The 22743-nt window shown below is 36.7% G+C and overlaps 1 protein-coding gene across 1 annotated transcript in view; it reads right to left on the bottom strand.

Moving 5' to 3' along the window:
• The window catches only part of SELP (selectin P), a 35604-nt gene extending 17091 nt beyond the window's left edge, over nt 1-18513 (bottom strand). The window contains exons 1-9 of the mRNA XM_051998989.1: nt 18130-18513; nt 9879-9948; nt 7696-8085; nt 6016-6123; nt 4976-5164; nt 4225-4407; nt 3340-3525; nt 2365-2547; nt 810-995 (exon numbers count right to left, since the gene is read on the bottom strand). Coding sequence (XP_051854949.1) covers nt 810-995; nt 2365-2547; nt 3340-3525; nt 4225-4407; nt 4976-5164; nt 6016-6123; nt 7696-8085; nt 9879-9948; nt 18130-18132 — 1498 coding nt within the window. The 5' untranslated portion in view covers nt 18133-18513. The remainder of the gene's footprint in view (nt 1-809; nt 996-2364; nt 2548-3339; nt 3526-4224; nt 4408-4975; nt 5165-6015; nt 6124-7695; nt 8086-9878; nt 9949-18129) is intronic.
• Between the last annotated feature and the right edge of the window lie 4230 nt (nt 18514-22743).

The following is a 22743-nucleotide window of genomic DNA, read 5'->3' as shown; positions in this document are numbered from 1 at the left end:
ATAGTGCTGATTAATGGAAAAAGCACCAAGGTCAGAGGACCCGAGTTGAGGTCCCCCCTTTAGTATTGTTCTTGGGAAAATCATTTTCTCTTTCTCTGGATCTCAGTTTCTTCAAATGTAACAAAGAGACCGTTGTACCAGATGATCTTCACATTCTCTTCCAGTTCTTTAGCTAAGACCCTCGGAGGGGTGGAATAGTGAAGGTAAAATGAGTCAGGAGAGTCAACCTGTAGCTATATGTAAGGTTTTTGGAAGACGTTAATCTAGGAGACAGAATTCAAGGCACTTGGATTCTTGCGCCAACTCTATCTTGGAACCACTGAAGGATATTGAGGAAGTGGCTTCCCTTTTCTCATTGTCCCAAGTTCCTTATTTATTAAACAAGGATCATAAAAACACATCCTATCTCACAAAGAGTGTTACAGGATGTACAAAGTGCACTGGGCTTTTTGGAGGTGCAATGAAAGTTTAATCGCTTGACTGCCTCTTTTCCTAGAGCTGGACTATGTCCTTCCTCTCCCTTAACTGCTTTGCTGCTTTTTTGTAATCTCTCCAAGTCCATATTTCCTCAGTATTACACATGTTTTAGAGTATAATTTCAGCTGTAGGGCTGTGACTTCTCCTTACACTTCGACCATTATATTCCACAGTAGTGAGCTGTGGACTATATTTCATGCTCTTTTTCTCTGTGTCCTGTCCTCTCTAGGACCAATGTGGCAATGGAAGTTCAATGCTTTTAAGATGCTAAACCACTCATCTTATCCATTTCTCAAATGTAACCCTAGACGTTAGAAAAGGAGCAACATTACCTTCACAAAGTGGTGGGGGAGGGCTCCAATTTCCAGTATCCAAACAATGCAGCACTTGGGGTCCATTTGGGACAAATCCTTCCTCACATGTGAAGCTACACGATGACCTATACATGAAGTTTCCAAAAGGGTGAGAGCAGCTCATATGTCCCTTGTTGGGAGCACTCAGATGCTGGCACTGTTTAGCTGAAAAAGAAAGGAAAGGAGAAAGGGAAGGAGGAAGGAAGAATTAATAAGTATGGCAGGAACTGAACGAAATGGGATCTCATTTGATTTTCACAACAACTCTGGGAAGTAGTTTTTTATTATTATTATTATTATTCCTGTATTGTTGATGCAGAGGTTAAGTGACTTGCTTACGCTCAGATAGTAAGTGTCTAAGGCTGCATTTGAATCCAGGTCTTTCTGACTCCAGATCAAACACTCTTATCTATTGTATCATCTAATTGTAAATATGAAACTACTCATTGATTTCTTTGCTCTTGGTTTTCTTAAAGTCAAGGTCATAAGTTCTAAAATTGGGTTTAATCTAATTGCGTGGACTAATCATTTACTTTTCTGTGTCCACTATGGCTAGAGTAGATACACTCTTTATGCCTCTCACTTTGCACATAGTAAGTGCTTAATAAGTGCTCACTGAATAGAGCTGTATCAGCGACAAGTTTGCCATTGGATTTGATTTCTGTTGGGGTGGGGATGGTCAATAACTAGAGATTGTTGTATTAAAGAGGATGAGAAAGGATTGCAACCTGCATTGGGGGAGGGAATGCGCATGCCAACATCATCAAAAATTTCTAACATATAAAAAATATTTTTGAGAAGGATGATATGAAGTGATTACTCCAGAAAGGCCATCTCTGATGCTTTTGGGAGATGGGTACTTAGAAGTGAAACTAGAGGATAGCTAGGTGTCACAGTGAATTTAGTATTGGCTCTGGTGAGTTCAAATCTGATCTCAGACATTTTATATGAGTTGTGTAGTCCTAGGTGAGGAGAGGGAAAAGAAGGAAAAAAAGGAGGAAGAAAAGAAAAAGGAGAAGGAAAAAGAAAGAGAAGAAGGAGAAGGAGCAGAAGAAGAAGGAAAAGGAGGAGGAGGAGAAAAAGAAGGAGGAAGAGGAGAATAATAATAATAATAATAATAATAATAATAATAATAATAATAGTGGTACAGAAGGCAACACATAGAAAAGATGTTTGGAAAGAAATCACAAGATTTTATGACTGATTAGGTAAGTGAAGTGAATGAGATATATCCATTTTACAAAAATTAAAGAGTACTTGAGACAAAGTCATAGAATTGTGGAATCAGAGGTCTAGAATTAGAAGAAGTCTTAGTGTTCCTCTGGTAATTCACACTTTCTGAGTCTCCTTATCCCAAAAATAGGGATAATATAGTAGCACCTTTGCCACATTGGTGAGGATCAAGTGAGACAATCTATGTGAAAATGCTTTTCAAATCTTAAAATGTTATATGTCAACTGCATCATTGTTATTATCATAATGATTTGATGTTTCCACTAAAATGACAGACGAAACAAAGAAAATTTCACTATACCATGACAAACTGGGGCTGGAGCTGTCCAGGTTCCAGATAGGCTACACTCAGTGGTCTGTGCTCCTTTTAGGATGAACCCCTTAGCACACTGGAATGAACATCGGGAGTTGTACTGAAATTCTGTCAGAGATGAGCAATTCGAGCTTCCATGGACAGGATTCTCCAATGGATCACAAGCGATGGCTAATGGAAAAGCATTCATTGAATTAAGGTACAGTATTTGGTTCAGCACCAATAGGAAAAACTTATTATGCACCTTCTGTATGCAGTGCGCTATGCGAGGTATTGAGGGAAATCAATATATCAATAACCAAAGGATCTGGGATTTCATCAACTTAGAAAATACCTTTCCATTCTTCCCTCAGAGCTACCAAGAACAGGATGAAAGTGTTTGAGAATGGTGGGGGTTTTTTTTCCACCTGAGGGGAATTTAAGCACATTCATCACATATGTAGCAAACTAGCTGGATATTTTTATGTGTGATTATGACGCATTGGATGTACATGGCACATAGAGTGCAATCTCCCAATACCTTAGCTGACAAACTGGATTTAGGAGTTAATTCAGTTCATATAGAAATAACTTGGCCATAAGAAGCATCTTTGTAGATTGTACCTTACTTTTGATATTTTGTTTTTGAGTCTTTTTTAAATCTATCCTACGTTGAATATTTCTGTTCAATAAGTCAATTTCACCAACATTTGTCAACCATTCCCTGTGGAAAAGATAATAAAACTGAGTATTCAACTTGCTGTATTTTATGCAGTTGACTTAGGGCTGTAACCAGTTTGTCTTCATCTCAGCATTACATTCCACAGACCTATTGCCAATAGTCAATGAATCCCTGCCCCTTACATCACGGTACTATTGCTAGTCCCTGCTAGGAGCAGCTAACCTCCCATTTATGACTAAAGTGATTCAGTGGGGCTGGGAAGCTTCTTCTGAAGGTCTTATTTAGAGCTGCCAAAGACGTACCATGGCAGGTTGGCATTGGTGATGTCCACTGGCCAGATGCCAAGCATTGGAGTGTCTCAAAACCATTCACTCTATGACCAGGTTGGCAAGAGAATTTGCAGGTGGAACCATATGCAAAGACGGCATGTGAATGTGCACAGTTCATGGAGCCCCCATTGGGAACTTGCAGGTCTGGACATCTCACAGCTGGATGGAGCAAGCACGAGAAAATAGATCATTGCCAAAGAAACAGAAAAACTACATTTAATCAGAGAACAGAGGTGGAATCTGTCCTGTAAAAGGGAAGTCTGTGGGAATAGAGACTGCAAGAAACAAGCAGTGGCTAGAGCACTGAACCTGGAGTCAGGTTCAAATTCACTTTCAGATACTTGCTAGCTGTATGAATCTGGGCAAGTAATCTAACTTCTCTTTGCATTAATTTCTTCATCTGTAAAATGGGGATGATAATAACTACTTTCTCCCAGGGTTTTTGTGAGTCTCAAATGAGATAATAGTTGTAAACTGCTTTATGTTTGAAACACTGTGTAGCTTTTATTATTAATTGGAAAGAGCTTCTGGACAGGCTTGAGCCTGGAATCCAAATATTTCTTTATGGTAGCTTGAAGCTTTTTAGAATAATGGCCTTTCCTTCTGAATTTTCTCATATTCTACCCCCTGGATGCTCTAGCTCTTATACTTGTTTTGCCAGGATATTCCAGGCTCTTGACTTTCTAAAGCCAGCCACCCTCTCACTATCTCAGAAGGCCATGGAATTCAAAGTCGTGGCTAAAAAGCAGATGGAAGCAGTTCCATCACTGAAAATCTTGCCCATATTCAATTATGTCATCCAGATGTTGTCAGTGTGATTCACTGGGAGCAGTGGGCCATTACATCTCCATGACCCACCTTCACACTGTGGAACTGGGGCTGTCCAGGCTCCAGCGGTACACCAGACCACTTCTTCCCCTTTTAGTATAAACCCCTCTTCACAACTGAAGCTACAACTGGACCCATGGACGTTTTTCTTTGACGAATAGGAGCAGTTCATATTCCCTCTTTCAGGACTCTTCAAGGCTGGACACCCAGTGACTAAAGAAAGAGCAATGGGGAGAGATAAAATAAGTTAAGTCTCTTGGAAATTACAACTGTTCTATTGATCTTTGGGACACTTTAAAAGGAAATGAATGGGTAAATATAAACAAAGGCAGAAAAAGATACAACCTCCTTTCTTTTTTTTAATTTGCCTTGTAGGGGCCCTGGGTAAACTGATATCAATGGTTATACTTCATCTCCACCAAACATTTAGCAAAACACCTTCCATGTGTAAGATGGACTACAAACTATAAGAATTGAATTTAAAGGAGATCCTTCTCTGCTGGAGATCAATTTGTTTTGAAATGAACATATATCAAGGAGTCTCCTGAAATTTTACTTGAGAATCTAAATTTAACCTTTATGAAATCCCACTAAAAGTCCAGGATGCTCTCTGAGTCAGATGAGCATTTCTCTTACTGATATGGAATATTGATCTTTTGTAGTAATAGCTATCCAATGGTTGCGTGGTCGCTGGGCTAGGTTCCTCCTATTTTTGAGAAAGCACATTCATTTCTTAAGTTGCAGTTGTTCAGGGAGTAGAAAGCAAATGGAAGCTACACACCTGAGCATTGTGGGATCTCAGCTGTCCATTCCCCAGAAGCTAAACACTCCAGCGTGCTTGCTCCATTCAGTCTATGTCCTTCCATACAGTAGAAATTACATGTGGATTTGTAGGAGAAATCTCCCAGAGGATGGCTGCAGGTCATTCGCATATTGCCAGGGAAGAGGTCAAGTTCTTTACACTCTACAACTGTAGGGAAATACAGCATCATTACCACTCATTCCTGACTGGAAGATAATACAAAATTAGAGCCGAGAGGCTGCAGAGCATAGTGGATAAAGAATTGGTCTTAGACACAGGAAAACTTGTGTTTCAGTCTCACCTTTAATAAATGTTGATTGTGTGACCCTAGGCTAGCACCTCTCAGTGCTCTAGGCAGTGGTCTAAGAGTAAAAGATGAAGAGTAATTGTTGGCCCACATGGGAAGGGAATTGCTTCCCTGGGAGGTGATTTACAATACAAAATCAGATGCCCAATAAAAAAAAACAAAGTAATTGTGATCATTTAATTAACACTGACTTTCAACCACAGTTTGCTAGTCTCTTATACATATTTTGTAGCTAATATGTTAACTGTTTTCATTAGTTTTCATTAAACATTAAAAAAAGTTTGAAAAAATTATTATTTCAAGGTACGCTATGTACCATTGCCTCAGAAATGAACAGAATTAGCTTGAAAGTGATTTTTTCATTTGCTTCTTCTGTTTTTTCCCTTTTTCCTTTTGTCTTATTTGATCTTCTTCCTCAAATCAAAGAGATATTGGAAGAAAATACCTTTTGTGAATATAAAATATTTTGTTTGTTTGGATCAAGTTTATGTATCTAGTGACATTTTGTAGATAATGTGGTAAAGAGCTTTGAGACCAATATTCCTGCTCATCAGTAGTTCCTCATCATCGATGACTTTCTAATATTTTGCCTATTACTGTTAATGTTATATAATTATTAATATTGATAATGCATTAATAATAATAATAAAATATATAATATTATATAAGATGATAATGGATGAAACAGAATTAAATGGAACACTCTCCTTACCATATTCACATTCTGGTCCATAAAATCCTGGGTAGCAAGAGCAGGTATAGTTTCCAATAGTTTCAATACATTCTCCCTGGTTGTTGCAGGAGAAAGGTTCACAGGAGGCTGTATGGGAACAGGTAGGTTAAACTCTTTAGCACTTGTGACAGAGATATTCTTAATTACAGGTGCCTCCAACATAAGAATTTCATTGACATCTTGTATTATAACTAAGGATTAGTGTAAGAATCCAGAGATCCAATGGCCCCATGTGGAGCTACACCAAAAGTCTGCCAGAGAAAAAAAGAGTTTGCTAAAAGAAATGGATGGCAGTTTCTTAAACAAAACTATTTTCAGTCTTGGCCTACTGTAGAAAGATGTTGGTAAAAGAATATATGACCTGACAGGCTAACCAAGGGAATCCCAGGGATTTTGTCCAAAACTTATCATTCAAAGAAAAATCCTCATTCCATCTGACAATGTACAACAGCGTATTTGATCCCAGTGTCCTATTCTGTGGCCGGGGAGAGAGGATACAAGTTCCAGTATTCCAGGTAGTCCTATTTTTTTAATCGAGGAAAGTTTATAAGTTGGGATTTTAGATTTCTATGAGCCCTTTCCCTGCTTCAAGTTATAGAAGCTGTGGTAGTTGGAAAACCAGATTGGAAGTAAAAAATGTATCTGGCTTTAATGAGGAATAATGCAAGTGGAAAGAACTTGAGTTCAAAATTTACTTTTGACACTAGCTGTGTGACCATGGATTAACTACTTTACCTATAAAATGATGGAATTGGGCTAACCCATCCTGAAGTTCCCTTCCAACTCTAAATCAGTTCCTACTTTATATGGATATTCTTTACAACTTCTCAACCTCAGTTTCCTTATTTATAAAATGTGAACTGGGCCAGTTTGTAAGAAGAAACAATCTTGGCATTTCTTCAGCAGAAGAGCTGGATTTAGGACAGGATTGAGTTCCCATTTGCGTATTTCATGGTGGCCAGAAGTTTGTCGCTAAGGGAGAATGATGCTCTCAACAGGAAGTCTAGAGAGCCTAATAAAGAGAAATTTCTTCCAGCTGCGGGGTTTAAGGTAAGTTTCATGAAGGAAATGGCAATTGTCCTGGGGCTTAAAGGAAGGATGAGTAAGATGCCAGTAAGTAGAACTGGTGGGGGGTGTACAGAGAGAGGGATAAATAGAAAAGGCATTCTGGGCCTTAGTAGCAGTGTGAGAAGAGATATGAAAGCAAAAAAACCATATCTTAATGGTCCTGGGTTTCATCTTGATCACAAAATTACAGAGGTTCTCTGGTCTACTTTTTCAGATAGAAACATCTTTTGTCCCGTGAGACAACTGAGAGCTACCTATTCAATTATCAAGCATTTCTAAAGAGGAAGAAAGGACTTGTACATTTCTCTTTTGTAGTCTGTTTCAAAGTATTATTAATCCCTTCTACATTCACCATTTTTTCTAATTCTATCTCCATTGATGATGGACAAAAGCTGAACATCTTTCATATCTGTTCAAAAAAGAATGAATATTTGTATATCTCAAATGATTATCATTTCATATGCCTGGATCTTATGTCCCCCAACTAGATTATAAGCTCCCTGTGGGCATGGACCATATTTAATACTTTAGGGAAAAAAAGGTTTTTTTAACCTAACAAGCCAAATTTAGAGGAAATAGATGGAGTATTACCCTTATAACACAATGCTCTTTTCCTTTTCATACATGGTTCATCATTCCACTTCCCAGCAGAAGAATTTCTCTTGATATAGATTTCCACACAGTCCTGGTCATTCCTCTTATTATTGGGCTCATTTTCTGCCCAGTTCTCAGCCTCCTTTGTGAGTGTTTTATTGGTTCCTACCCAAGTCCAAATATTATTGATTTTCCGGATCCCAATCCAGTAATATTGAGGGTGGTAGGGCAAAAATTCATTGAGGTATGCAATTTCATCTTTATTCTGAATAGCTACTAAGTCTGTATAAAGTTTCTGACAAAATCTCCGAGCACCATTCCAAGGATATATCTTCTGATCACTGTAATGGTATGTCCAGGCTCCCACTTGGATCTGAGTAATCAGAGCTGATATAAAGACAAAAAAAGAAGCAAGTTACTATATTGAAAAGAACAGAAGCATAAATGCTAACAATGACACGAAGAATATTATAGAATTTGTGTCCATAAGATTAATAACCAAAACAGCCAAAGCCCTTCTCTCTGCCCACACTCCCCACAGACAATTTAAAGAAAAATCATTATTTTATTTTAAAGCAACCAATGCATAATTACTTTGGGAGATGACATGAGAATAGAAAGCTACCCTCAAATCCAGAAAAATGAAGGTTTAATATCTTGTCTAATACATTTTGGCTGTGTGACTCTGGGTAAATAAATTAACCCTAAGAAAATCCTCAATGCCTGACTTTAAAGAACTTAAAATTGACTGAAGGAAGCAATAAGCAAACAAATCTGTAAAAACAATTTGTGAGATATATAATTAAAAAAGAAAAGATGCCACATATAAAAGGAGTTTGGAAAGTTTTCTGTAGAAGATGAAATTTTGTTGTTGTTGTTTAATTCTATTACTCTTCATGACTTCATCTATAGTTTTCTTGGCAAAGAAACCAGAGTGGTTGGCTATTTCTTTCTTCATCCTATTTTATGGATGAGGTAACTGAAGCAAACAGGAATAAGTGACTTGCCCAGGTAAGAGTATGATGCTGGAAAAAATGCTGAAATCTTTCTGTCTCCAAATTCAGCACTCTGTCCAGTCCCTCTATAATCTACTTCTCATGCTGATTATAGGTGGAAATGAACCTTCTGATCAAAGAGATGGCTGTCACCCTTCTCTGTTGAACTTCTCGAATGCCTTGTGGTTGTTCAATTGTATCGTACTTTTTGTGACCTATTTTGTGTTTTCTCGGAAAAGATACTGAAGTTGTTCAAGAAGCTTATGATTACTTCTTTTATAGACCCCAAATAAATATGGTAGCCATATTTGTTACAACACTTCATCCAATGGAATTTACATATGAAATGGAACATAGAAAAGTTTGTATTTCAAAGCAGGAAGCTAGTTTCATTTTAGTGAATTGCTCATTTGTTATAAAGCAAAAAAAAATCTTAGGCTTTGGACTCACACTTCTGCTGCTGAGTTATGAGGCTACTGAGTTCTAAGGGATGAAATGGCTTACCTAAAGACACATGATTTATATGTCTCTGAGTCAGGACTAGAATTTAGATCTCTTGGCTCTGAGTCTAGAACTTTTTTCATAAGACTATGCTGCCTTTCTTGGGAAAACCATTTAACTTTTCTGTATACATTTCCTAATCTCTAAGTAACAAATTAAACTAATTTTTCCAAATCCTTGAAAGGTAAGAAATAGAGGGATCAGGTGAAGGTATTATAAATCATCTAAAATATTGTCCAAGTTACTGTTTTGTGGCTGGTGGAAGCTGTCCTAGGGACAGAAGAGGCGGGCTCCCACTGGAAGAGGTGGACAATGAAAGTAATCAGACCTGGAAATAGCTCCTTTTCCTGTTTATAAGCCTTCTTTCCAGGCAGCTCCAAACCCCTCAAGCCATTATAGGGTTTACCCAAAGTTAATTCTTCACTCTCACCTAGCAACACAACACTGATCACAAGGCTCAGGAACACAAATCCCAACATAATGGAACAATTCTTGAAGCTCAGTCCCATTTATGGTAACCTAACCCTAAATCCACCTCTGACTCTGACTCCCACCAGGAATCTAAATGTCAGAATCATTTCCTCTTGAAATAACTCTCTCCCTTTTTTTTTCCCCGAATTCTGTTTGACTCTGTACTTAGCCCCAGATGTCTAGGACTTAGGGGAAGGCTATGCTAAAACTTACCAGAGATCAAGATAGTGTCAAAGACAGTCCTTTGAAATCTCCCGTTCTTGAAGGCTTCTAAATAGCAAACCTGAAAACAAGAAAAGGCACCTTCCCTTTAGGTCACATAGTCAATTAATAATCAGTTTAAAGTTGATCTCTCAACACTTTTGAGCAGTACGATACAAATACAGGTCCAGACAGTCACATTTAGCCCAATTCTGCATTTAGGAAACTTAAGCTACTTGTCCCAAGTTGTAAAGAGTGGAAAGAGATTAGGAGTAGTAAGGACTGTGTAGGATTGGGAATTTTGAAACTCTGAGTTCAAATCTCGCTTCTGATAAGTTTTGATTGTTTAAACACAAGTAAGATATTTTACTTCCTAAGCCTCAGTTTCCATATAATAACTATACTACCTACCCCAAATAATCTATAGGCAATGTTTTGTACATTTTAAATTACAAAAAAGCCTGACATACTGAGGAGAGCCCTGACTTCTGAGTTAAGAAGTCTTAGGTTCAAATGCTGTCTATGACAAGACATTGAATCTGAGAGTCCCTTGGCAACTTGATCACATAAAATGCAGAAAAGTGTTGGATTAAATTGGTAATTGTTAGGTCAACTAGCATATATTAAATGTCTATTATTATATCAAATGTTAGGTGCTAGATAAAAAGAAAGCAAAATTAGTTTCTGTCCTTAAAGAGTTCACAGTATAATTGGGATGATAACATGCTAATGAATTCTAAAAACAAGATCTATACAGTACAAATTGGAGATGATCTTAAAAGAAAAACACTGGCATTAACAGCAGAGGGAATTTTTTTCACTGAGAGTTCCTCATATCAATGAAATCATAGGTTTAATCCAAAAGCTTCAAGTGCCCTACAAATGTCATTATATTATAATATTATTTTCATTACTCATGATAATTATAATACTGATGTGTGATGATGATGATAAAGTATTCTCTTCTCTGCCTCATTCTTAGATTCCATTCTTAAAAGCTGACTTGATGAAAAAATAATTGTTCACCAGCTAGCTGATGGTTTCCATGACTGACCTTAAAGTACCTTCCTACTGCTTACTATGTGACTTAAGAAAATTCGGAAAAGTATCAACAGGGACAGTCTCATTATACCTGTAGTAGGAGCTTCTCTCTCTACACTCTGTCCCTGATGCTCATGGTAGTAGAAATTAGGTCCATTGAGAAACTTCAGCAAACCCCTTAGAATGCCCAGGACTATCCCCTATACGTGTTACATGAGTGAGTCACTATCGGTTTATATAGAAGCTCTCCCATATACTCTTCCCCCTGCTGACCCTTTCAGACCCCATGTTTATGAGATGTCCAGCTGAAAGCACCTACTCAGGATTATTTCCTCTGTCTTTCTCTCACCCATCTCCTAAACTGGTTGCTTTTGCTACACTAAAAATATGGCACTTTTCCTCTTAGGTTTGCTGTTATGGTCTAGGGCTGATCAGCCACATGTTTCAATGGTCTGGGTCTGGAGCAGGGTCTCTTTACCTGGGATAGATAGACTCCCAAGATGTTTATGGATAGATTTTAGGAAGTCTATGAATTTGGATGAGAAAAATATTATATCTTTATCTTCAATAATTTTTGTTTCCTTAATAAGCCTGATATTTTATGCATTTAAAGACATTATTCTTCTCAGAAGAGGACCCTAGGTTTCACCAAATAGCTAAGTGGGTCCATGACTTTTTATTTTTTATAATAGGCTTTTATTTTTCAAAATACATGCAAAGATAATTTTCAACATTCACCCTTACCAAACCTTGGGTTCCAAATTTTTCTCCTTCTCTCTCTCCCTGATCCCTTAGACAGCAAGTAATCCAATATAGGTTAAATATGTGCAATTCTTCTAAACATATTTCCACATTTATTATGATGCATAAAAAAATCAGATCAAAAGGGGAAAAATGAGAAAGAAAAAATAAGCAAGCAAGCAAACAATAACAAAAAAGATAAAAATACTATGTTACGATCCATATTTAGTTCCCCTAGTCCTCTCTCTAGATGTAGATGGTTCTCTCCATCACAAGTCTATTGCAATTGCATGCCATTTTTTAACCAAAAAAAGGTGAAGAATCTTCATTTCTTTTTTAATACTATGTATTTTATATTCTTCATTGAAAATCATTATTTTGAGAAGGGGTTCATAGGCTTCACCAAGTTGCTAAAGGGGCCCATGGCAAAAAAAGTGAAAAATCTCTGGTCTGTAATGTGACTAACTGTTACCTGGTGTCCATAAGGTGGAGATAAGGTATAGACAGGATCATAGACTTAGAAAGGGCCTAAGGAATCATCCAGTTACCTACGTACTCACCTCATTTTACACATGGGGAAATTCAAGACAAGAGAAATGAAATGCTTTGCTCAGTTTCACAGACATATTAAGCAGCAGAGACAAGATTTGAACCCAGGTCTTTACATTCTAAATCCAATGCCATTTCCATTAAACCTCTTTACATACTTAGGTATAGTTTCTTGTTCAGTTATGCACAGGGAGTTTAACAACTGACTCTCCAGGAGAAAAAAAAAGTGCCCTTGATATACTTTTAAATTTAATCAGCATTATTAACACTTTTTCTATTACTTCTTTAAGTTTGTGAAATCAACAACAACAAAAAATAAACCAAATATAGATTTGTTCTATTTGGCAATTTCTCAGGTATAAATGTTGGCACAAAATTTAACAATCATCTCTCAGGAGACTGTTAGAGTTGACTCTTCTTGTTACAGAAGAATTTAGATCAAACGATAATTATTGAAACCATTAAGTTTCCAACTGTTCAGAGTATTTCATGTCAAACTGAAAGTTCATTAGCAGGACAGTGTATCAAAAATGCTTAAATGTTTACATTTAAGAGTCACCTATTTTTGGTTCAGATAAAGATTGACCATATTTGTATAACTTGAAACCTAATTTCTTAGCCTGTGGTCTTCTGTCAGCCACTAGGAATGTTAAAACTTTGTGATTAATAATGTTGTTATGTTTCACAGGAAATTTAGAGATAGGAATTTCCTTAATGGTGACTTATCTTGCTCTCACTTCTCCTACTACATCATTATTAGGTGATTTTCACCATTGCTAACTGTAATAATTTTTTATACTTAGTACCCCAAAAAATGTGACAAGCACTGAATAGAACATAAATTTAGACATAAATTGTGGATAAAATCTAATGTTCTTTGCCTGAAGTTATACTTAAGTTTTTTTTTTTTGGGGGGGGTTGTCTTTTTAGACTGGAAACATAAAAGAGGCAATCTAGTATTACATATGAAGACCTAGATGAAAGTCCTGCATCTCAACATATAATGCTTGTGTAAATGTTTACAAGTCATTTAACCCTCAGTACCCCAAACAACATTCTTCTGTCTGTCTGTCTCTCTCTCTCTGTCTCTTACTCTATCTTCTGTCTCCCTATCTCGGTCTGTCTCTCTCTGTGTCTTCTGATTCCATGTCTCTCTCTGTCTCTCTCTTTCCCCCCTCTTTGTCTCTCGGTTTCTCTGTCTCTGTCATTCTGTCTGTGTGTTTCTGTCTCTGTTTCTGTCCCTTTCTGTCTCTGTCTGTCTCTGTCTCTCTGTCTCTCTCTCTCCGTCTCTGTCTGTCTGTTTATCTGTGTGTGTGTGTGTGTGTGTGTGTGTTTCTCTCTGTGAAGAAATCAGAGTTACTTGACCACGATTACACAACTAATGAATACATGTCAAGTATTTGAGGCTGGATCCTTAGACAACATTCTAACAGTTTAAATTGTAGCAAAACTGCTCATTTGCACAGGAGTGTCTCTACACAACAAATTCTCTCTCCTGATGAAATAATGGATCCAGGGGGAGGGAAATGTTGAATACTATGGTGCTCTGATCCTATCTTTCTGAGCTGAGGGTTTCCAGGGAAGCAGGTATGTTTCTAGTCAATCTACCATGCAATAGAACTCAAGGCAATTACTTGCCAAGTCAAAAGCAGGTAACTCCTTCTCACCTACCACCCTTCCCACTTGAACCTCCCTCAATAATTCCTACATGAAGAGTTACCAACCAACCAGTCACCAAGCACCATTTCCCATACATATTGTGTCCTAATGATACAATTTCCATTTGTGGGCACGGATGCTAAGAATGGGACCAAGGCCATAGCAAGGTATACTTGGATGGACCTCTACTTCTTAGCTACCAAATAGGGCGGACAGTTTAGCCTCCAAATCCATGCTTCAAAAACTAAGCAATCAGGAGACTCAGAATAAATTTTTATATAAATCTATTTAAGATATTACTCTGGATTACTCTTACTCTATAATCTTTTCTATTAAGTTGACATAACCCAAGGTGTCTCATTTTGATTGGACCATGATATAAGGCAGATGAGAGGACATCAGCGTCTTCCTTCAAGGGTTCAAAATTGAACTGAAATCAAACTGGAAGTAATACATTGCTTTTGAACTACTAGTATTCTTCATATCCCTTCCGTTCTTCAGCCAGGTGTCTGTATTCCTGCAAAATGCAGGACTAATGCAAAAGACTTTTAGACAAGGTATTCCTAACTCTTAGGTCACCTTTAAACTTCTTAAAAACCTATTATTTATAAAGGTTTACAAAGGGTTTTTATCTTTTGAAGCACCTCGTGTTTCACCATGATTATTATTAATGAGTTACACGTGAGGAAACTGAGAATTGGGGAGATGAAATACAGCTAATAAGCCTCTGGAGTGGGGTTTAAAAGCCCACATCTCCTGACTCCAGATCAAGCACTGAATTTTCCCTGCCAACCCACCAACTCAGAACTTTAAAATTTAGTTTGTATTTTGTTTGGCTCCACACCAATCATTTTATTAGTGTGGAAACTGTTTCCACACATGCAGATTGGCTCTGAACCTCAGTGAATTAATTACTTAAAGGCTTCCTTGTTGTTCAGTCTTTTTAGTTATGTTCAGCTCTCTGTGAAACCACTTGGGGTCTTTTTGGCAAAGCTCCCGAAATAGTTTATCATTTCCTTCTCTAGCTTGTTTTACAGATGGGGAAACTGAGGCAAACAGCTAAGTGACTTACCTCGTCATACAGCTAGTAAGTGTCTGCAATCAGATTTTGAATTCAAGAAACTTGCCCTGTTAACATTGGCTCAATAATATCCAAATAAAACAGCAGGAAAATGAAAATCATCTTGAAACCAAGGAATATGTTGATTTCTGTGATTTTGGATATTCTGAAGAAAAAAGTCTAAATATGTTTAAGTTTGGAAACTTAACAGGATGTCCATATTACCTAGTATCAGCCTTTAAAACTACTTCAAACATTTGATAAGCACCTAAATATCATCCTTACCCATATTCTTTCTTTATTCAAGCTTACCAAAAATAGTTCTTTATGAACTATAATTCATATAGTTCAAAAATAGTTCTCTATGAACTATAGAGTCATTTAGCTGCCTATTGCTTAGTGGCATTGAGTAGCTAAATGATTTGCCTACAGTGACTTAGCCAGAATGTGTCTGAATTCAAATTTGAGCTCGTCTTCCTAACTCCAAAGACTGAGGTCAGCTCTCCACCGCTCACCTCAAACACATGCTAGATATCTAGGGCACTTAAATATTCAATCTCCCTTAGCTTCAATCTCATGACAAAAAAAATGGAAATAATAACAACACTTGCATTATATATCCCGCAGAGCTATTGAAGAAAAAGTCCTTTTGTGAATTTAAAAAAGCAGGATAGAATTGTGAATTGTTATCTTCACTGGCCAGATCAGGAAACAGAGGCAGAAAAAGGTTAAGTGACTTGCCTCTTATATTATATAACTGCTTCCCATAGTGATTAAACTAGTGTTTACTCCTTAACTCCTGGTGTTTTTGTTTTAGGGATTTAGTTACCCAAATTAATTTTATAAAAAAAAAATCAGCAAGGGCAATGGCTAGAACACTAACTCCAGAAACAGGAAGACCTGAGATCTGGCTTCATGGATCTGGTTGTGTAACCCTAAGCAAGTCAATTAATACCAGTTGACTCAAAAAAAAATCTATTCTTCTTTAGAGGGCACTAAGACTGAATGGTTAAGTGATTTATTCAGGGTTGAGTTAGTGTCAGAGGCAGAATTCAAAATCAGGTCTTCCTGATTTAGAGTCCCACACTGGAATACATGAATGAGAAAAAGGAAAGAGGATGAGAAAACTTATCTTTGAAGTATAATGGAAAATATAAAATCCACATTAGCTGCCAGACTCACATAATGTTTTTTGTTAAGCTTGAACAAAGAAAGGATCCAGGTAAAATTGTTAATTTGGGTATTTATCAAATGATTTATATAGCTTTTAAAATGATGTTAGATATTATGGACATCCTATTAATTTATAAACATATATAGATTTTCCTCTTCAGTATATGTGTATATACACATATACATATATGTATGTATGCATATACATCTCCAAAATTCACAGAAATCTTAGTTTTAAGATTATTGATTTTAATATTCCTTCTGTTTTATTTGGGCATTATTGAGCCAATGTTAACATGGCAAGTTCCTTGGCATTGGGGTGTCATAGGATCATGGAGTCTTAGATCCAACCTGAAAGGATAGATTCAAAAATTTAGTCCAAATTCTTCAGATCCAGAATTGTGACTTCTCCATAATCATAAAAGGGTATACGCACACATACACACACTCACATATATATGTATATGTGTATTTATTTCATTATGTATGTATGTTTATTGTGTATATGTGTGTATATTTACTCATGTGTATACTACATGCAAACATATACATGGGTTTGTATATATGTATGTAAGTGTATATAATTAGACAGGTGATTGATAGATAAATAAATATATAAGTAGATAGATAGGTGGATAGGTGGATAGATGGATAGATAGAAAGATAGTTGAATGAATGGATAGAGGGATAGATGGAGGGATGGTTGGATAAATGAGTGGGCAGATGGATGGATGGATGGATAGATAGAAAGATAGATAGAAAGATGGATAGATAGATGGATAGACAGACAGATAGATAGATAGATAGATAGATAGATAGATAGATTTGAAGTTTGAACCTAACTCCAGACCCAACTATTTCTACTACTTTGGAGAACCTTTATTCTTTCCTTTATGTTTTGAGATTTCTGGGGGTTGAGAGGACATTTGGTAAGGAAAGAACAGTAAGGAAAGAACAGAGAATGATACTAGCAGAGTGCTGACAGGGGAATCCTATAAGCAGAGGAGGAAAGGGGAGATAGCTGCTGGCTTTGTTATTCTTCCTTCAACAAATCCCTGAAAACAAACCAGAAGGATGGAGAGGATGTGTCAGACCAGGAGAAGCATTGCTATTATAACTGGCTTGAAGATTTATTGAATCTATTGATTGTTTTGTGGCAGCTAATTGGCACCAGAAGGATACGGAGACCGACAGAGGCAAATGAGTTGCTTAGAGTCACATAGCTAGTAAATGAAGCTAAATTTGAAATAATTTGAACTCAGGGGTCTTCTTGACTCCAACTGAATACCCTACACACAATGGCACCACTAGCTGTTACTATTGTTTGCCCTTCATTATCCAAGAGGATTCAATGGCATCAGGAAGGTGATGTCTTGCAAGCGAAATTGTATTTAAGTGAGAGTTGTGGGAGGTTCCCTGCTTCACTTTCCCCTCCAGAGCCATCTGAGTCCATTCAAATATAGTTCAGGATGGATCGAGATGGTCCTGGATGCAATGGGAAACTTGTAGCACTAGCAAAATAATATGTAGCAAGGAGATAAAGCTGCCGCTCCAGGAGGTAGAAAGGAAGAGCTGGGACACAGACATCTTTTAGTCAGGGTTCTGCCCCAGTACAGCTACTAAGAACTCCACTACACTATACTGAGGAGGATCATACCAGAGAGTTTTGCTGAGAAGTTGGGGAGAACAAATGAAGCAGCCCCAGAATGCTAGGGGGAAAAAAGATCTTAAGCTTAAACCTGGCTTACTGGTTCTGTGGCCCAATTTTGTATCCTCGGGGAAATAAGTAAGCTCCCTGAGACCTTTCCTCATCTAAAAAATGGAGATAAAATGAAGCCCCTGTTCCCCTCAGCAGGTACTTGGAAGGAAAAGTGAGAGTCAAATCACTTTGGAAGCTATGAAGTGACACAACATGGGATTTACTTTCTCCACATTGTGTGACTCTTTAATCATCTGACTGACTGGTCCCCTCACTTTCCCAGCCTATTTAGTTAGAACAATGCATTTCCCACAAGAAAAGAGAAAAAAAAATGGACTCACCATCTCTCTTCTGCGGACCCTGCTTGATCTCTGGTTTCTTCTGTTCTTACTGCTCAGACTATTTATAATTTCACAGCTTTTTTCCAGAGTCACGGTGTTTAACAAAGGAAAAAGAAAAAAAGAAAAAAAAAACTTCCTATTAACTTTTCAGAAGTTCTCCACTTTTCTCTCCTATTGGTCAGAGCTTTTAAGTATTTCACCAGAATTGGCTAAGAGGCAATGGTCAGGTCAGAGATCAGAGAGGTAATAGGAATTCGGGGGAAGCAGTGGCAAGAATGAATAATATAGACTCCTTATTCTCAGCAGTAACAGGAATAATCTCTCAAAGGCATCAGCCTTTCCTTTTGCCTTAAAATCTTTGGCATAGCAGGACATGACCTTGGGGAAAAACCACCTTGCTAATAATAGTAAGCCTATGCGCAATTTCTCAGTGTTGGGGATTCCTGGCTAGTATCTATTTAGCAAAACAGTGACATCTTGCCACAGTCATACTTCTGGGAAAAAAGAAAGGAACTCAAGAATAAGGATAATAAATAATTTTATTTTTCAAATAGATTTTTATTGTATTTTATTATCATTTAACACATTATACTTTAAAATACACATATTTTAATTTAATTTATTTTCTTTAATATGTATTTTTAAATGTGTATTCTAATGTTTATATAAAATATGTCATGGAGCAGCTAGGTGGTACAGTGGATAGAATGATGGTCCTAGAATCAGGAAGACTCATCTTCATGAGTTTAAATCCAGCCTCAGACATTCACTAGCTGTGTGATCCTACACAAGTTACTTAACTCTGACTCCATTTCCTTATCTGTAAAATGAACAGGAGAAGGAAATGGCAAACTGATACAGTATCATTGCTAAGAAAACTCAAATGTGTCCATGAAGAGTTAGACAAAACTGAAGTGACTGAACAGTAACAGCAAAATGTTAAATTTTGTCGCATTTATTTCATTTACTTTTATCCATACATCATCTAGATTTTCCCTCTGTAGTCAAATCAGCAAGCATTTATTAAGTGCCTACTATGTGCCAGACATTGTCCTGTCTCTTATGAAATGCTTAATATCTCTAATAACATAGTTGGAAAGAAAGGGACTAATAAATTACAAATAAGGGAAAAAACTCTTGAAAAGTTGTCAAAATGTGGGTGGCTCTGTGGAAAGAATGCAAGACTTGGACTCCAAGATCCTGGGTCCAAATCTTGGGTCTGTCACTTGTGAGAACTTTGGCGAGTGACTTAGTATTTATAATGTCTCATTTTGACATTTAAAAATGAGGGGTTTGATTGGATTAGATAACCTTTGAGGTCTCTCCTAACTTTAAAATAAATGATCTTGCAATTCATAGCTTGAACATTGAGGGTACCATTTTGTGTGAGGATGATCTACTTTTTAAATGGCATCTAGATGGACACAATGAATTTAAAATAAAATATGTTCCTTATTGGAGGAAAAATATTGGATTATAGAAAAGTATATTTGTCTGTATGAGGTATATAGGACAGGTCCCTCAAAAGGAATTTCCATGTTGTGACTCAATCTATAGCTTTAGATTCCCATTAGCCTTAAGGAAATGAACCTGATGGTTGTTTATCACCATCTCTTAAATGAGGCTCCTTAGATCAACTGGTCCTTAATATAATGAGAAAACTTTTATAGCGGGAAAACTTTGATGTCAATAAACCTTTCTTAAAAGGGCTATTCCTCCTTCCAATTTAGCAAAGAGGACCTTTCTGATCCAAAGAGTGTTGTTCTAGATTACAGGCCTCCCTCCTCTCAATGACATTAGCTATCAACCAGTTCCACCGAGGCTCCATCCCATGAGAGGAAAGCCCAGTTTTCAATAAGAGACACTGAGTGCATTGCTATCCATCCATGCTAGGGGTCTTGGAAGAGCCCCATTTTCTCCTGATTTTCTAACTTATCTAATAATGTTCCCTGATTAAAAAATAATGCAGGATGTCCAAAAAGTCTTAGTGCAGTTTTTAGCTTAAATACATTTTAAGCCTTAATGGCTTAAAACTCCCTTAAGACTTTGGGGACATTCTCTGTAGTCCCACTGTCCAAAAACCTAATCGAGGAGCTAAAAGAAAAGAAGGTTCTGTAACCCAGATTCTCTTAGATTATTGTCAAAGCCATATTTCATCAATGAAGGCTGATCTGCTAATATGCACTTCTAGTCCTTCCTATCAATCCTTTCACTGGACCTTAAGTATTCCTGGACCTCACCATCTACCCAACTACTATACCTTAATGACCACCTACCTTACTGTATACCTTATAGTCAAATTCTTCTGTCTGTTTTGTTTCCTCCAATTAGAATATGGCATCCTTGAGAATGGGGACTGTCTCAATTTTCCATCTGCATCCCCAGCACTTCGTGTACCAGTGTCTGGAACAAAATAAGGACTTGGCTTTTCTACTTCATTCTATTTCATCTTGGTGGACTGAAATGAATAGATTGAATTTAGTAAGATAAATTCATGAAAAGTCTTGAGCATAGGTCTAAAACTTTAACTACAGAAGTATTGAATCAGAGAGTTGACTTTGTTATTTGCAAAAGTCAGTAGGATAAGGCAACTGCTCTCTAAAGATAAAATGAACTTAAACTTTATTAATGGAAATATAGTGTCCCAAATAAGATGTAAGAGTCCCACTTTATTTTGTACTAATCAGATGACATTTGGAATATTTTCTTCAGTTCTCATTTCCAAATTCATTGATTGATAGATTTAGAACTTAAAGAAATTTTAAAGGTTATTGAGTCCAACTCATTCATTTTACAGTTGAGGAAATTGAGATCTAGTAGTTAGTAACAGAGCATTTGAATCTAGAATCTATGACTCCATTTATGGTCCAGTGAACTGAACACTGGATTAAGCACCATAATACTCTATCACTCAATCAACTGTGCCCCATCAGTGATCTTCAGTTTTTCATTTGTTCCACACGGTTGGAACTCTAGTTGAATAGTCTAATTTCCTGCTTCCCTAAATGGACTTCTCTTCAGTCATTAGCCTTTGCTTAAGTTTTAAAAATAATATTTATTGGTTTTGAATTTATCTCTATTGGGTTTTTTATCTTTTTAGACTAAGATCCCTCTAATTTGTTTTCTATTTTAGCACACAAATTCTATTACTTAGTCTTTTCCTTTTCACATTCAGGATGAGACAGAGACAGATAAAGGAATCACTCTAAAAAGATCTTGGAGGCAAGATAGAAAGAACACTGAATTCCAGTGAGAGAAATTCTGACTCTGTCACTTCTTTTGTGACCTTGAACAAATAATTTCCTTCTGGGCCCCGGTTTTCTTCTTTATAAACTTAGCTTCTTAGACTAGATTGCCTCTGTGGCACTGTCTAATTCTAAGCCTATGACTCTTATGATCTTACGAATTCATTGGATATTGGAGGTATTTTCTCCATCTGTACAGATTATAGCCTCCTTATTTAAAGAACACCTCTTTATCCTATTATATTTTGTATACATTCTTCTATAGTTTATCTGTAGAGGACTTAGGCAATAGGTTGGAGACTTTCCTCCACATCTGGGGGGTACCAGCAGGATGCTTAAGTCATTTATTTGTTGTTCCCTAACTCTTACCACTTTTGGTCAACTCCTTTTTCAGTCATAGATTTATATTTATTTACCTTTATTTGGTCAACATTGGAAATATTTTACAGGCTACTTACATTCATCATGTGTCTTTCTGTGGTTCTTTGGGAGACCTGCAATATTAATTCTTCAAGGACTGAAGAGTTTCAAGATTTATAATCATACATCATCTTTGGGAGAATCTTTATGTTAAAAAATGGCTGTTTGCAGGGGGAATAGCTGAGGATCACTAAAAGCATTGTGTAGTTTTAAGGATAATCTTATATACTCTTTTTCTTTGGTTTGAATCTGGGCTCAATTTATTGTCAATATATAGTCTGGGTCTTGAATATCTGTACCAATAGACAAATTTAGTGGAGTGACCATCTAACTGCAAGTTATATTCTGGACAAAAGGTATTTTTTGTCCTTCCAGATTATTTTTATGTCCTTTTAGATTTTTCTTTTATGGATTGTTAGAATCATCTCTTTTGTTTCACTGTGAATATCAAAGAAAAGATCCTATCTCATATAGGTATGTGTGTGTAATATATGTTATGTGTATTATATAATATGTAGTAATTATATAATAATAAATATAATATAGTCTGTTGTAGGTTAGTGCTTTCTCCAATAGTAATATATTTGCAATGTGATGTTAATAGCTTTTATCTAAATCTCTTGACATTGTATAGGTAGCAGTTGAACAAATGAGTATGCCATTCGAAAATCTTTGATCTCACTACATTTCTGCTTCAGCATCTTTTCTGCTTATATGTTTCTTTGAAAATAACTTTCATGTTTATTCTTTCAAACACTTCTCATGCTGTAGCCTACTTACAGTCACCATGGATCTTTCCTGCATCATATGGAGTCATACAGTTAGTGACATACTAGGGTTAAAAACAAGGACCTTTGTTTTAGAGATAAGGTGGAAGTCATTAAAAACATTGCACAGTCTCCCAGATATCTTTCTATTGAATGGACCTTGTTTATATTTATATGCAGTA

The sequence above is a fragment of the Antechinus flavipes genome, chromosome 4 (genome assembly GCF_016432865.1).
Source record: "Antechinus flavipes isolate AdamAnt ecotype Samford, QLD, Australia chromosome 4, AdamAnt_v2, whole genome shotgun sequence".
Lineage (NCBI taxonomy): Eukaryota > Metazoa > Chordata > Mammalia > Dasyuromorphia > Dasyuridae > Antechinus > Antechinus flavipes.
This window is presented reverse-complemented; position numbering and strand designations above follow the sequence as displayed.